The sequence below is a fragment of the Nanorana parkeri genome, unplaced genomic scaffold (assembly GCF_000935625.1).
Source record: "Nanorana parkeri isolate BGI_ZX_2015 unplaced genomic scaffold, ASM93562v1 scaffold145, whole genome shotgun sequence".
Taxonomy (NCBI): Eukaryota; Metazoa; Chordata; class Amphibia; order Anura; family Dicroglossidae; genus Nanorana; species Nanorana parkeri.
In genome coordinates this window covers 1,618,218-1,633,769 of record NW_017306413.1, presented here as the reverse complement: position 1 = coordinate 1,633,769, position 15,552 = coordinate 1,618,218, and the positions used below count along the sequence as shown (strand labels likewise).

The following is a 15,552-nucleotide window of genomic DNA, read 5'->3' as shown; positions in this document are numbered from 1 at the left end:
CCATTGACTTCAATGCACCGCCATGCCCCCTCCCATCCCAGAACGAAGAGGGAAGTTTTAGTGAGCGATGGCCATGCGTTCCAGCAGCTGCCGCTCTGGAACACACTGCAATTGGGGTGAATGGGCCCTTACTGGTATGATCACCAGGTGAAGATAAAAGAAACACAGTCTGGAAAAAAAGAAAACTAATGCAGACACCAACTCTAAGCCCCCGGAAAGCTGCAATATATTACCTGTTTGTTTTTAGGTTTAGATATACATTAAGGTAACACCATGCTCATGCATTTGTTTTGCTACGCTCAGACTGAATTGCCTAGGTTGGTGACAAGTTTACTTTAACTAGAAATTAATCTGTCAGTTAGCATTAAGCAAGTACGCTTGCTTATAGTCGGTGCATCTGTAATATCAGGATTGATTGAGAGAGAATAGTACTAAGTAGTCATTAGTATCTATTTTATGATGTTTCATATATTAGTTAAGATATTTATATGCCACACTATTCAGTAAAATTGTAAGGCCGGGACTATGTGGTTTGGAGTCATGGTAACAACACTCACCACTATCCAGTATATGCGGCCAGAAGGTTAACACAATATTATATTATAGTTGCATGTCTCGTTTAAACACAAGTGAATCAGAGAAACTTGTGTTCAGACATCGATTTGATAGAATAATTACAATAAAAACATACAGCTCAGTGCTTGCAGTTTACGTGACTCATTTGATATTTTCCAAATGCAAAAGGGTTTTATTGAGATAGATATTTAGATATTTACAGGGCAGTTTAACAAAAGAATAAAAGAAAAAAGGTCCATATTTATCCCTAATGTTCAGGAGATTACATTTTCATTTGGTGCCACCATTTCTGCTTCCTTTAAAGCTTAGAAAGTGTCACATTTCTTGATTTCATTACCAGTGCCTTATATTAACACTATATAAAATATACATTTGATTTGGATCCGTCCAAAACTTTTTTTTTTACGTTTTGGCAAGGGTTCATCCTTTGTCAGATTTGTATTGCTGTATCCCTATCTAGGAGATTTTCTAACACTTTCTATGCCAGTGTCAATAGTGATCAGGACCTGACAGAGGTCTTAAGCCTTCACTGCACTGCTAAGAAAAATGTTCCCTTTGCTGTGTTCCCATTAATGATGTCTTCCTCTTCCGGTGACTCAGGTGGGGAAAGGCCAACCTAACTTGGATGCAGACAAGTATTAAGTACCTGGTTTATATGTGGAGCAGCAAAGGAAATGTGAACAGATGTTTGATGCTTGAACTTAGAATTTAATGATCAGATCTTGTCCCTGAACCAGTGAACTTATTAATTAAATGTGTTGGACTCACCTTTTCTTGACTCCCCTACTTAAAATGTGAAAATATAATAGTATTAATGATGGGGGTGAGGCTGTGGTGGAATTGGAATATGGAACTTTATATACAACTATATTGATATTTTAACGTTTGGATTAAAAAAAAAAATTTTTAGATGTTGACAATTTGATCAGATCTTGATGAAATCTACAATTGCCTGGCACTGTTCATCTTACGTTTATTTGCCATGACCCCTGATTAAAACTGATTATATACGGGATTTAAGTCTCTTGACATAGCACCAGTGAAATATCACATATAATTAAAAACAATGAAAACTAAAATGTATTTAAAGGAGAACTATGAGGTGAGTGATTTCCACTCATCCTCATAGTTCGAGCCGACCTGTTAGAAAGAAGCTGTCACAGGTCGGCTTTATTGAGCGGGAAGTGAGCAGAAACATGCAGCCAATCCACTCACTTCCCGATCACTGCCAGTCACCGCTCCCCGCAGTGATTCCCTCCTCCCCTCTCCGATCCTCCAGCGCTGACTGGAGGAACGAACAGGGAGGGGTGGGCATAGCTGGTTCTGCCTCTAGATAGGCAGAGCCCGCTTTCATTCACACAGCTGGGTGGATCCAGACAGTATTGTCAGGATCCATCCTGGCCTCGGTGCTCTCATTATATAGCAAGCAATAGCCCGCTATATACTGAGCTTTGGGTCACAGGAGGAGGTTTGTATATGTCCTCCTGTGACCCTAAAGAGAACTATGGGGGAAAAGACTTCCCCCATAGTTCTCTTTTAAGTAATAACAGATGCCAAGACTCCTCGTTGGTACACTGTAACATCCCACCCCTTTGTGAGTCAAAAATATTAATTGAAAGGATAAGTGCAATTTTAAACACAGTGCATGTATGCTTTTGGTCCCTATAAAATGACTTAATAGATCCGACCCTCTGCGTGCACAGGTGAATTTGTACCTAGTACCAAGGGACCCAGCCTCCCTCTCCTGCCCGCACTTGCACAGGGCATCCCCATTGACTTCTATGGGACTCATCTACCTATGTCTCCTGGCTGGAAGATGAGCCCCATAGAAGTCAAAGGAAATTGGTAATTGGTAATTATTGATCTATACACAGGAAGGGTGGCATCCATGAGGTAATCTTCAAGATGCCAAAAGAATAAGGGCACTTTGTCTTAAATTACACTTAATCTTTAACTATGCCCATTGTCATCTCTATCTACCGTATAATCTCAAATCATCAGTTGCTCTGGGTGTGACTATCACGCATTTGCCCAGCTTCTACTAAATAGCCACCCACATCTAAGGTATTTCTAAGGTATTTCTTTCTACCTTTATCTTACAACTCATGTTGTTCATTTGCAATCCACAACTAATAATTTATTTTATTTTCTGAATACCCACAGCTGGAGCCGAGGCTGCTAAATACAACAGCCAGAATTAGGGATTCCTCCATGCAGGCTGTTTATCGTGGATGGGGGAATCAATGGATTTTTCTGGTTCACCCTGCGGGGCATAAGGGAATTTTAAGGGAATTTATCAAAACTGGAGCAGAAAAAATCTGGAGCAACTGTGCATGGCAACCAATTAGCTTCTCTCTTTCATTTTCAAATCTTAACTGACCAAACTGAAGAGAGATGCTGATTGGTTGCCATGCACAGCTGCTCCAGATTTTGTCTGCTCCAGTTTTGACAAATTCCCCCCTAAGCGTGTATGGCCGGCTTTACTTTTTAATATCTAAACAGAATAGTTAGTATCCTCTTATAAATTAACACAAAATTACAGTGTTCATGTGGTAAAAGCTCAGAGTCTCACTAAGGGGAAACAAATGCATTATTCCCAAAGTTCTCTTAATTTTAGACAAACGACATCCCCGGCTTTGTAGTTTTCTCTTCCAGACTGGGAATCTTTATAGTACAACAGAAAGCTAATAGAAAACAGCTTTGTAATATACCGTCAGTAAAACTTCATTAAACGACAAAATCACAAACAGTCTTAAAAACACAGCTTGCCGCATACTTGAGGAAAAGGGTCCACCCTTGAGACACGTCAGCTAGGATGCATTTTGGAGACAGCGGCTACCTGCTGTTCAGTGGGATTGGCAACGGTGGGTTTCCAACATGTAGATGTCAGAGTTGGTCTCATTCTTGATGGTTTTATGCGACCAGCTGTGATATCAAGATTGTTTGTGAGTACTAGATATTGTCATTTAATAAAGTTTTACTCAAGGTATACCATGATGGCGGTGCACTTTCCATTTGCTTTCTAGTTCACAGCACAGTGGAAAAAATTAAACAATCCTTCCGGGATGGTATCATATACATGAGCAATAATGTTAAAGCGTATCTATACCTAAAATCTCCTTTTATGTATGGATAGAGCGTGGAAGGATAAGAACTCTTATCAGGTTTTACTGCTGTCAGAGCCTCCATTAAAGACATTCTTTCACTTCCTGTGTTGTAAAAAAGGTTGTCCCAGGACAAGATGTGAGAGGAAGTCTCTCTCTAAAAGTAACACAGGCAGAAGTAAAAAAAGGTAAGTAGGGAAATGCTGGCACCTCTGTCAGCTTCTTATTATTGTCTGTTTTCCTGTTACAGGTTGTCCCTTGCTTCGTGTCTGGTATAAGGTTCTCCCCAGAACAGGAAGTGAGGGTAGATCTCCATCTAATGGAGCCCTAGATAGCAGTAAAACTGGACAGGGGTTTTAACCTTTCTCCATTTTATCCAACACTAAAAAAACAAATTAGAGGTATAGATACAGTTTAACCTACATCATCTCAAGACACTTTAACTGTTATTTAAAGAATACCATCTCCTCTGAAGGTGGATTTATGTACTACCACTTTGTTCTGAACATGCTACACTTAAACCTGCAAGCCGCTATTCTCTGTCAATCACAACAATAAAAGTGTACAGAATTTCAGAGTCTCTCGGCAAAACAGAGGAGAAACGACAAATGAGAATATGACACTATTAACACTAATATTATTGGTGGTCGGTAAACACTAAAAGCACCCATTGCAATCTCCTTCTTTAAACCCTTTTATAGTATTATTTTCATAATTTATTATTATTTTATTATTACTCTTATATTTTCTTTCTCAAAAACAATAATCAAATGAAACAGCAAATAGAGATTGCTTAGAACTGCTGAACAATTCACAATAATCAATATAAAATACATTCAGGCCCCCTTCATATGGGGCTATTATGTGTGGCTGGACATTCCAACATTTGCAGCGGAGGGGGAGAAGAGGTGAGCGCTGACCACCGCTGGAGGAAGGACCAGTAAAACAGCTTTATTTAAATCCCGTAGACAAAACAAGCACTTAACTTTTGCAGTGTAGGGTTAGCTCCACTGCAAAGGTAAGTTTTTTTCCAGAAATGGGCTTTTAAAAAATACATTAAAATAGCTGGTTACACTTTTAAGTGTCTTACACTTGCTTAAAAATCTTACCTAGTTTCTCCCCATGTAATGTTAAGGAGGAGGCTGTGGGAAGTAATGTTTACTCTAATTAACCCTGTCTGCACTGTGCTGGCAGATTTCATTATCTGTTGTAAATTTGATTTGAACACTGTCCATCCTAACAAAGGGTTAAAGGGTTAGAAACATTGTATGTGAATAAGAGGAAGCTTAGTTTGTCCCTCAGCTAGTATTAAAGTGATTTGATCAGCATGTCAGACAAGCAACTAGCGTTGTCAATAGAAGAAGTCACCTATGGCAGCCTATGTACTGTTTTTCTGTCAGGACAGTTGTCCTTTAAGCTTTACCTACCAAATCAGAGAACACTGTGGTCACAGAAACATACAGCATCATAAAGTCTGCGGTTCGTTTCATATTAGGTTTATTTGTAAGAAATATGGAGCACATATATTATTTTTTTTTTTTTTTATTTGAAGTGAAAAAATGAAGTTTCACTTTAAGGAGCAGTTGACTAACACAACATTTTTCATAGTGAACAGGTGCAAGCACATAGTGAGGAAATTCCGGGGTCACCTTCGTACGAAAATAGAGTCTGGTGAAGGGACAATCCCAGTGAGAACCCAGCCACCAGTACAGACATGGGATGGAGTATTATCAGGAGAGCAACTCATCACAATGTCCTGTACAGACAAGATTACCAGGTAACACCGTCCTCTGCTTTGCCAACATGTTCTGTTTTTCATCCTTAACCAATTCAGCTCTCATACCTTGATATGCCTTATGGACCGGTGCTGGGCCTGTTTATTCAGTGATAATGTTGGCATTACTTAGGATAACAAAGTAATGCATTTTTTAGATGACAAACTAGGCTTTCTTTTGCCAATATTGTCTTGTAAAAAAAATGTTTATAAACAAAACAAAAAAAAATGTTGTTAGATGTTGTTAGTATTAGGTTTTTTTAAAGTAGTTTTAATATAAATAAAAAGTATACAATTTTGGTATAATTTGTCCTTTTTAATATTTCACTAAAATTATGTTTCTGGCACAAAGCATTGCAAAGGTATTTCCAAATGAAAAAGGCAACTTTTGACAGCCCATCCTGCTGTGTGATACGAAGTTATTCCCTGCTGTCATTTTGACAGCCAGTAATTGTCAGTAATAGCGGTGATGGAAGAAACAACAGGGGGAGAGGAGGAGAGGAACAAGGAGTAGGAGATGCTTTCTAAAAAACTCAAGTTATTTTAGGGTATATCGCCTTGTCTAAAAACCTCAAGTGGTTATAATAAACCTGTCCATAATTCAGCAATTCTAGTTGGACTTTTTACAGAGAAAGTTTTTTTCCTTACAGTATATATATTGGCCAATATTTTTGATCTGTTTTGTCTTAAAAACGCTACCTTACCTGCCTTTTGCTTTTTTTTTAAGCTTTACTTCCTCTTGAACACTTTTTTCCACTGTTCCCAAAGCCCCATACTGGGTTCTTAGGGCCAAAAGCCATCATATTTTTTTTATGAAGCTTGAATTGTGCCCATGTAGCCAACAACCTTTTCACATTTATGTCCAACTGAGTAAATAGTGTCAAAACCACGAACCAAAACTGAAAGGTGTGACAACCAATCAGCTCTGTTTTAATACTCCAAATTGCTCCAAACCGATAAAAAGGTTAAATTTGTTTGGTTGCTATTGGTTAATATGTTTTGCACACCATCATTACTCTTTTACACTGTTGCAAATGTTAGATATTTTCACATCTTTATCAGTAAAATAAATCTGGTGTATTTATGGCATTCTGTGACATCTGCACCCTGGTGTCCTAGAGATTGGAAATTAAAGTCTTATCCTCCTGCAGACACTGCCAGCTAAAGCTGTCACTGAACTTTAGCATTCAAAGGTACTTGTGATTGTTGTTTTGCAGAGAAATAGAACTGATCCTTTAAGTTAATACATAAGTTCATGTGAGACTTTGTAGGATTTCTTGAAGATTGCGGTACAAAGTGCTTGCAGGCTTTGCATGTGTTCGGCCTTCTGTGATTGTTTCAGACAGCTACGATCGTAGCAGATATATCACAGAGGAAACGTGGGACACTTTCTTCCCCCCAGTGATTTCCATACACTCTATGTCACCCTGGTTAAAACCTGATGGATGCCAGTAGTTTAGTACATTGCCTGTAGCTGATCCGCACTGCTCTGGCATCATATCACACTGTACTGCTTTTCTTCATGCTTCTTGTTAACTCCTAAACAAACATATATTCAGTGTATACAAATGATGCTTCGTATACGTCGTTACCAGAGTAGTTCCTTAAGTATTTCAGACCTAACAGACTAAAATATAATATCCTTATTCCTAAAGTGGGTCTGGCATCAGATATGTAAGTATGGCACTTCCAAGTATTTATTACCTCTCACAGAGATCACAGTACTCCCTATGATAATGCCTTTATCTGTTTTTCTCTCCAGGAGAATGACACAAGCTTCATTCAGGCATCATCCACCATCTACTTCATGTACTGAGATGCTGGGGTTGTTTTACTAAATATATATATATATATATAAAGGCTGCCCACTTTGCAAGGGAATGTTCCCATATCTTAATGAATTAGGTGAAGTTCTGCTGATTAAAATCATCCAATCATGTGCAAGCAAAAAATGTTCCTTTTAAAGTGAAACTAAACTCAGGAGTTAAATCTTAAAAATACATTCAAGTACCTTAACTATTAACAAAAATGTATCTTATTTGGGTAACACTCAGCTGAAGATCCTCAAATAATCTCTGAATTGGTGCTGACACTATCCTTCCTTCTGGAGGGTGACTACTTGTGTTCCTCATGATCCCTGTGTGTGTTGTAACGTAGTCACCGCTCCAATCTCGCTCCTGTGATGGACTACAATCTCGATACCAATTAGTAGACTAAACATCAGATTGTAGTCCATCACTGGAGGGAGCTTAGAGCGGTGGCTACTTTACAACACACACAGGGATCATGAGGAACAAACATAGCCACCCTCAATAAGGAAGGACAGTGTCAGCAGCAATTAAAAAATGATTTGAGGATCTACACCCGAGTGATGCACAAATAAGATACATTTTTGTTAATAGTTAAGGTACTTGAATGCATTTTTCTGATTTAACTCCTGAGTTTAGTGTCACTTTACATTTTCCTTGCACATAATTGGTTTTCTTTGCAAAGTGAATTTTCACCACATTCACTAAACTAAGGGAAAATTCCCTAGCAAAGTGAAAAGCCTACTTGTCTTTTGTAAATCAACCCCACTGACTCAAAGATGGCACAATCATGTCAATCCTTGTCCCTGTGCAGTTCTTCAGTCTTTTCACTTATGTCTTACACAAGTCAGCCACTGCTGCAGTTCATCACCTTGTGAATTGTTACAAAGTTACAATGTTTCAGTCTGATCTCTGGGGGAGAGGTGACTAAGGAAATACTTTATCCTGCCTGCAGCACACTAATGGTGTAATCTCAGTTTAGGCAAAGTCAGTGACTAAAGCTTAAGGACTGAATTTTCATATATAAACTGTGCTACTTTTACTGGTTCTTATATTGTGACATATAGGGAATTTATTTATGTAAAGTTTACTTAAAAAGTCTATATGAAAGAGCCTGCGTATATACTGATCTATATAGCTCACATAACATAAGCCCAATGGATTGTTAATGGGGATCCTATGGCTGAAACTGAAAATCAGCTGTTAGTAAGTTGCCTTTAGCCCTCATTCACACTAGAATTGGCCTGCACATACAGCTCCGTGCTGCATGCACGGCCGTATCGGGCAGGTCCTGGGAAGGACAGGTGCTGTGTGTGATTAGTACGCAGCCCCTGTCCTTCTCTATGGGACTACGCAGCCATACGCCCCCTACGCTCACCTCAAGTGCAGGTCCGTATGGGTGCATGTGTCTCGGCTTGGACTTAGACAGGATCCATCCTATCAGCGTACGAGTACGCTCACCCGCCCTGCATGTCCGTAGGGCGTCGTATGGCTGTGTAGTCCCATAGAGAAGGACAGGGGCCGCATACTAATCACACGCAGCACCTGTCCTTCCCTGGAGCTGCCCGATACGGCCGTGCACACAGCACGGAGCTGTACGTGCCGGACGATTCCCATGTGAATGAGCCCTTAGAGACCTCTATTATTTGAAATTATAGAAACCTTTTTTGTTTGAGCACAAATTCTTCTTAATAGGGTAAGTGTATTTTCAGACAAAGTTCCCTTAGGCTGGATGCAGACAGATGATTTTTGCTATAGTAATTATTGTCTGTGATTGGCCTGCGATTAATTGCTAGTGATCACTACACATGCAGTTATAATCTATCCCACAAATCTGAAACATTGTGCTACTATTAGCGATTATATTTACTACATTGTATACTCCATTGTTCCCTATGTGTAGCAATTGCCGGTGATTAATCACTGGGCGATCGTAAGTGATGATTGCTATAGCAAAAATCACCATGTGCACCCAGCCTTATCCAACCTGCCTAGCGTTCATGACCTAAACTAGCTTTCCTCCATCCTATGACCGAAATTTTCTTCACTGAAGACTGCAACTGAACAGAGTGCCTTAGTAGACAGTGGGATTAATTTACTAAACACAAATAGCTTGTTCACTTTGCAAGGAAATTTGCACTTTGCAGGGGAAGTTTATCTTAGCTTAGTAAATGAGGTGAAAGTTCACAATTTAAAGAATGCCCACTCATGTGTGAGGGAAAAAAACCCCAGTATATTTTCTTGGACATGATTGGATGATGGAAGTCAGCAGAGCTTCACCTCATTAACTTAGCTAAGGGGAAACAAAGTGTAAATTCCCTTGCAAAATCAACAGCCTATTTGCCTTTATTAAAGCAACCCCTAGGTGGCTATCTGCCAAGCTCCTCCACTCTATGCCTCTGGGGTTAACCACAGATTATACAGTGCTGATCTATGACAACCAATCAGATTTCAGCTGTCAATTACATGGTGAAGGTTATTTTTACTATTTTTTTAACTTAGTGAGTAAAAATCGTTGAAGCCCTGAGGAGTACAACATTATGTAGGTACAGCGCTTGGCAGCTGTTTATAGAATGGGTAAATGTCAACTCTGTCATTCTACCATATGAAAGCTCTGCCTATGTAGACATAGTCAGACTCAGCAGACACGGTTATTGATTGTTTAACACCTTACTTTGTGTGCCAAGTTTCTCTTTCAAAGTTTGGCCTCCTGAAGTTTATTACATCTGACTTACAGTTGAGAATAAAAGGCTTATCACTGTAGTAAAGCAGTTAATCTACTTTGCCATTGCATAGGAATCTTGGAATGGCTAATCCCTGTTTTATTTTACCCAGTGTAGTCATGATGTGGACAGCCAACCATGGCGTAAATAGTACATCTTGCTGCATGATTAACTTCCCTGGCAGGTGGGAACAGCAGACTTTGTAATGCTGAGCCAGCCCCGGTTCACAGCAGCTGTGTTATCTTAACTGAGCAGTTAAAACTGCACTGGTACTAAATACTACACATTCAGGTTTTTATACATGTACTGTATATTTCAATAGTTTTTACACATTGGTTCATGTTTGTACAAATGGGCATTTACAAATTGGCAATGAATGGTGGGTATTTGCTCATTGGCTCCCATGTGATCACTGTTAGCTAGAACTGTCCTAACTTAAAGTAAATCTAAATAGATTTATTTTTTCCATTTTGAATAAAGTGGGGAAAGCTCTGTGATAGTGGAAACTGTGATAGCGTTGCCAGTAGCAATCAAATGCTTTCATTTCTTTTGTGACCTACACTGGATAAATATGCACTGGAATGTGACCAGTTGCTTTGGACAGCACCTTCAGTATTTTTCTCTAGTATTTAAAAATGGGACCTGCAGGGCTTGGCACCAAGAAAGAAAATATTTAGGTTTTGTTTGCCTGGTAGAAAGACTTCTGTACCCAGCAACGGCATTGTTTCATGAGTCAGTTGCATTCATCTGTTAATAATTTATAACTCTGGCAGATAATCCAAAAACACTTTAGTTATAACGTATCTCAATCTCAACCTCCCAAATTATTATTATTATACAGGATTTATATAATGCCAACAGTTTAGGCAGCGCTTTACAATATTAAGAAGGAAGACATTACAATTACAATATAATTCAAGACAAGATGGTAAAGAGGGATTGCCCTTGAAAGCTTACAATCTTAAAGTGATACAAGAGGTGATAGCTGTGTGGGGATGAATTGTTCAAAAAAGGGATAGTTCCGTGGTTAGGTTGAGGCGGGATAGGCTTCCCTGAAGAGATAAGTCTTTAGTGATCGCCTAAAGGCAGTCAGAGAAGAAGATAGATGGACAGATTGGGGTAAGGAGTTCCAGAGGATGGGAGAGACACTAGAGAAGTAAGTCCTGGAGGCGAGCATGGGGGGAGTTGACGAGGGGTTCTAAAAATATGGGGGTGGTACTGCATTAAAATATAGTGTGATGTAAGTAAAATGTTCTAACAGCACATTAACATTCTGCCATTCTAGGCCCCAGGGACAGGCTCCATCACAGCTAGCAGAGCATATATATAGTACATGTTCCTAAATTGAGCACTGGTAGCTTGAAGCAGCTTAGAAGGAGGTCTGCTTAGAAGCAGCTTAAATGGAGTTTAGAAGCGCCAACGAAGGACCTGAGAATGATTTCAACCTGATCTGAAATGCAAGTTAATTGTGCCTAAAAGCTTGATCTATTTGCCCAACTGCACAAGCTTACACATCTTTAAAGACAAAACAGTTCACATGTATGCTTTTCATTCATGTGTTCAGATGTTTGAAAGGAGTTCAGCTTTAACGATATGTGATTTACAGAAAGGAATAAATTGGTTTTCATAAACTATAGGAATTAAATCAGCATCCCTATTTCAGTTATTATTAGTCTGCATACTAATGTCATAGACAAAGTTTTTCCGTTGTTAAAACTATCTAGTCCAGCAATCTAATAATATGTCTTTTTACTGCGTCAGTGTGATCCGTCCCTACCGAAAAGGGTGTGTATATCTCCTGTTCCTAGAGGTGGTTATGAGAGTTCACCCATCTCATCTGTGGCATTTCTGTGATTGACAAATGGGGGGAAAATATTTACTTAAGGTTTATCTATATTGAAGGCGAGACAAGGGATTTTGTCTCTGTAAACAGCGCTTTAATATCAAGTGTTTGAACAAAAGAGAGAGGTATTTCTCACTCCATTCTGGCGGTGGAGATGTCCCAGTTAACATTAACATAAATTTTTTCTTATTGATTTTGATTTGAAATAAGCTTTTGGATTTGTAATGCAGCAATCTACAAGAGGCTTGTGGGGGTTTTTGGTTATAGAAAATGTCTTAGTAAATCATCTACAATTCAACATGTACAGTATTTTTAAAAACCTGGACATACTATAGTCCTGTTGGAGAATAGGAACCTGAGCTGAAATTATTACTCTTTGCACTAGAGAAGCACAATGTAGCTTTTTGGGTGACACAACATTTCTTTTCCACCTAATACAGTTGGTCTCCACTGTGGTCTTCAAGGCCCACCCACAGTCTGTGGATATCCTGCCATGAAAGTCATTGTTCAGTCACTTCCTGGTTTAGGGTAGTAACTAGAGAAGGGTTAGAACACCTTTCAAGTTTTGTTTTTTTTCAAGTCAGTGTCCCTGCTCGGGAGATTTACCCTCTTTGTCCTGTTGACCACTGTGAAAGAAATATGTAGGAAAAGCCAACATTTTAGAGCTGCCATCAAAACAGAAGATGAGAGGAAATGTTCTAATGGGTATGCCTGTTTGGGTGACTGCAGTCTAAAAGGAGAATTTACCTCCCTTTAGGGAGATTTCACTTACTGTTGTATCCCCAGGACAGGAAGTGAAGGGAAATATCCCCAGAGGGACATAGGCAGCAAAACAAATAAACTGACAGGGGTTTTAACCCTTATCTTTAAAATCCAAAATGGCCCTTACACTCAGGTCCTGGATGCAGAAGCACCTATAATAAAATTCCATTGCTGTTTCACAAAGGATTCCATGGTGGGATTTCTCCCAGGTAGGGGAGTGTTATGGGAATGACAGAACAGATACATGTAACACATAAGATCTACATTAACTAGAAACACTTGCATAGACTGCTTGGATCTCCATTATATGCAAAGAAAGAGAATAAATGTAAACGGGATCCATTATTCAAGATGAAAATATATGAAGACATATGAACACATCCCATTCATCTACAACCATAATTGTTCGTTTAGCATTTTGAAAAGGTGAATATTTAATGATATTCTCTTCTTTCCAAATATTATATTACTTGCTGGAATTGCCTACAGAGATATGCAAATCTGGTCGTCCCAAGTAAATGTTTCATAAAATCAATGACTGTTTAAATTGTGGGACTAAATTGTTTGTATATAAATATTACCTTTTATATTCCATTTGAGTTTTATGTAGATGAACACATTACTTTAATGACCTGTATTTGCAGAGTGAGAGAAGAAGATTCTCTAGAAATTCTCAGCAGCCAGATGGCTGCCTCTTCTAGCATGAGATTAAAAGATGTTTCTAATTCACAGCTCTGCTTCTCAGGCAAATTAATATAGCCAGCTAAATTGCTTGTGTTTTGGAATAAAATTTAAAGGGACCCTTTATTGTATAAAACGCTCGGTGTCACAGGTTTCTTAAGCAGATTGCAGCTCAGGTACCAGGCGACTGTTTCAAACATTTGTTAATTAATGGGAAGGACTCTGTGGTAATTGACTGCTTCGGGAAAAGGAAAATATAATGACTCCTGATTAATCATGAAAAGAGATTCATTGCGGAGAGGGAGAACAATAATTGCCCTAACGATCAGGAAATGCTAATTAATGAAAAGGACAATGATGTTAGAAATTAGCTGCAAAATGCTAATTTTCAGACTGTGATTATGTATTCCTGTGTTAAAGTAAATATTGCTCTGTTTCACCCTGATGTAGGTAAGTAACAGTATGACCAGAGCCAATGTCACATTGGCAGATGTGTAAGACTAGAGTACTGTACATGGCTGTGGACCATTTATTGCTGGCAGCGCTAAGAGTTTGAAGTCACTTCACTACAAACATTTATCAGAGTCACTTGGCCGTAAACATTTGTCAGAAGTTTAGTAGCTTGACATTCTACTTTTCAGTTTACTTTACGTTATGTTCTACCCTGATCCAAAACTCTGGGTCCCAACATTTGCTAGACCTACTTCTAACTCTGTGTCCTAAATCTAATTCTCAATCTGTTCTCTAATTCTAGTAGTACCCTGTGCCCTAATCCTAATTTTAGCAGTGTCACCTCATCCTAACTTTTCCACCTGTAATAATTTTAACACTACTCCTAATTTAATCCTAATTCCCCTCTGTCTTAAATCTAACACTGTCAACTAATCCTAACGTTAATCTCTGTGCTAAAGTCTAACACTGTCTCCTCATCCTAAATTTACCCTCTGCCTTAAGTCTAACACTGTCAGCTCATTCTAACTTTACCCTCTACCCTAAATCTAACATTGTCAACTAATCCTAACTTTATCCCCTGCGCTAAAGTCTAACACGGTCCCCTCATCCAAACTTTACCCTCTGCCCTAAGTCTAACACTGTCAGTTGATCCTGACTTTACCCTCTTCCCTAAGTCTAATACTGTCAACTCATCCTGACTTTACCCTCTGCCCTAAGTCTAATACTATTAACTCATACTGATTTTACCCTCTGCTCTAAGTCTAACACTGTCCCCTCATCTTAACTTTACCCTCTATCCTAAGTCTAACACTGTTACCTCATCCTAACTTTACCCTCTACCCTAACTCTAACACTGTATCTTCTTTGTAACTTTACCCTCTACCCTAGGTCTAACACTGTATCCTCATTGTAACTTTAACCCCTGTCTTAAGTCTAAAACTGTCTCCCCATCCTAACTTTCCCCTTAACCTCATGTCTAACACCATTACATCATCCTAATTTTACCCTCTGCCCTAAGTCTAACACTGTCACCTGTCACCTAATTTCAGTTTCTGCATGTATTGTCACCACATCTTAATTTTACATTACGCTAAACACTCTCTAACATGTTAACCTCATCCTTACTTGTCCCCCAACTCTAAGGCTAACACTGTTACCTAATGCTAACACTTTCACCTCATCCTTAATAAATGCCAGTTTCCAGACTATTCCTAAAACTATGACCAAACCCTAAATGACAGTCTGCTTTACCCTAATCCCAGCACTGTCACATCACAGTCATTTTACCCTCTTCCCTACTCTTATTCTAATAATGTCATTTTATCCTAACTTTACCCCCTTCTCTGCTCTGAAAAGATGCAGGCAAGGATATGTCCAGCAAGGAACAGGGGTCATTTAAATTATCCGAAACATTCCAGAGCATATGCCCATTATTTATATGCAGAGGAAGCTGACAGTTTAAGTCTTATTTTATGATCTATAAACAAATCACAAACTGTCACTATTTTGGCAGGACAGTCATGATTCTTGGGTTCTCAAAGAACAGTAAGATTCAAAAGTTCCAGTGTTAGACTAATAAAAGTTTAGGATATTTTAACAAAGCAAAAATATATTTCTAGGCTTTCAGATCTGAAACATCCTGGATGTTTGTTCCACTCTATAGGTCAGAGACGCCACGGCAGATGTATCCTGGCAGTCTTTGTCTGCTTGCAGTTTTTTTTTCTAATTATCTCAGTAATGGGGGTATAATTCTTTAGCACAAAACTAAATATGTAATAATTTTGTGATTTTTCTGTGTCTGTCCAGTCATAGTGTGTATATATAGATA

The 15,552-nt window shown here is 38.8% G+C and overlaps 1 protein-coding gene across 1 annotated transcript in view; it reads left to right on the top strand.

The window, feature by feature from the left end:
* The window catches only part of ADARB2 (adenosine deaminase, RNA specific B2 (inactive)), a 450,356-nt gene that overhangs the window by 402,581 nt on the left and 32,223 nt on the right, over positions 1-15,552 (top strand). Inside the window, exon 8 of the mRNA XM_018554192.1 lies at positions 5,289-5,457. Within this exon, the coding sequence (XP_018409694.1) occupies positions 5,289-5,457 (169 nt within the window). The remainder of the gene's footprint in view (positions 1-5,288; positions 5,458-15,552) is intronic.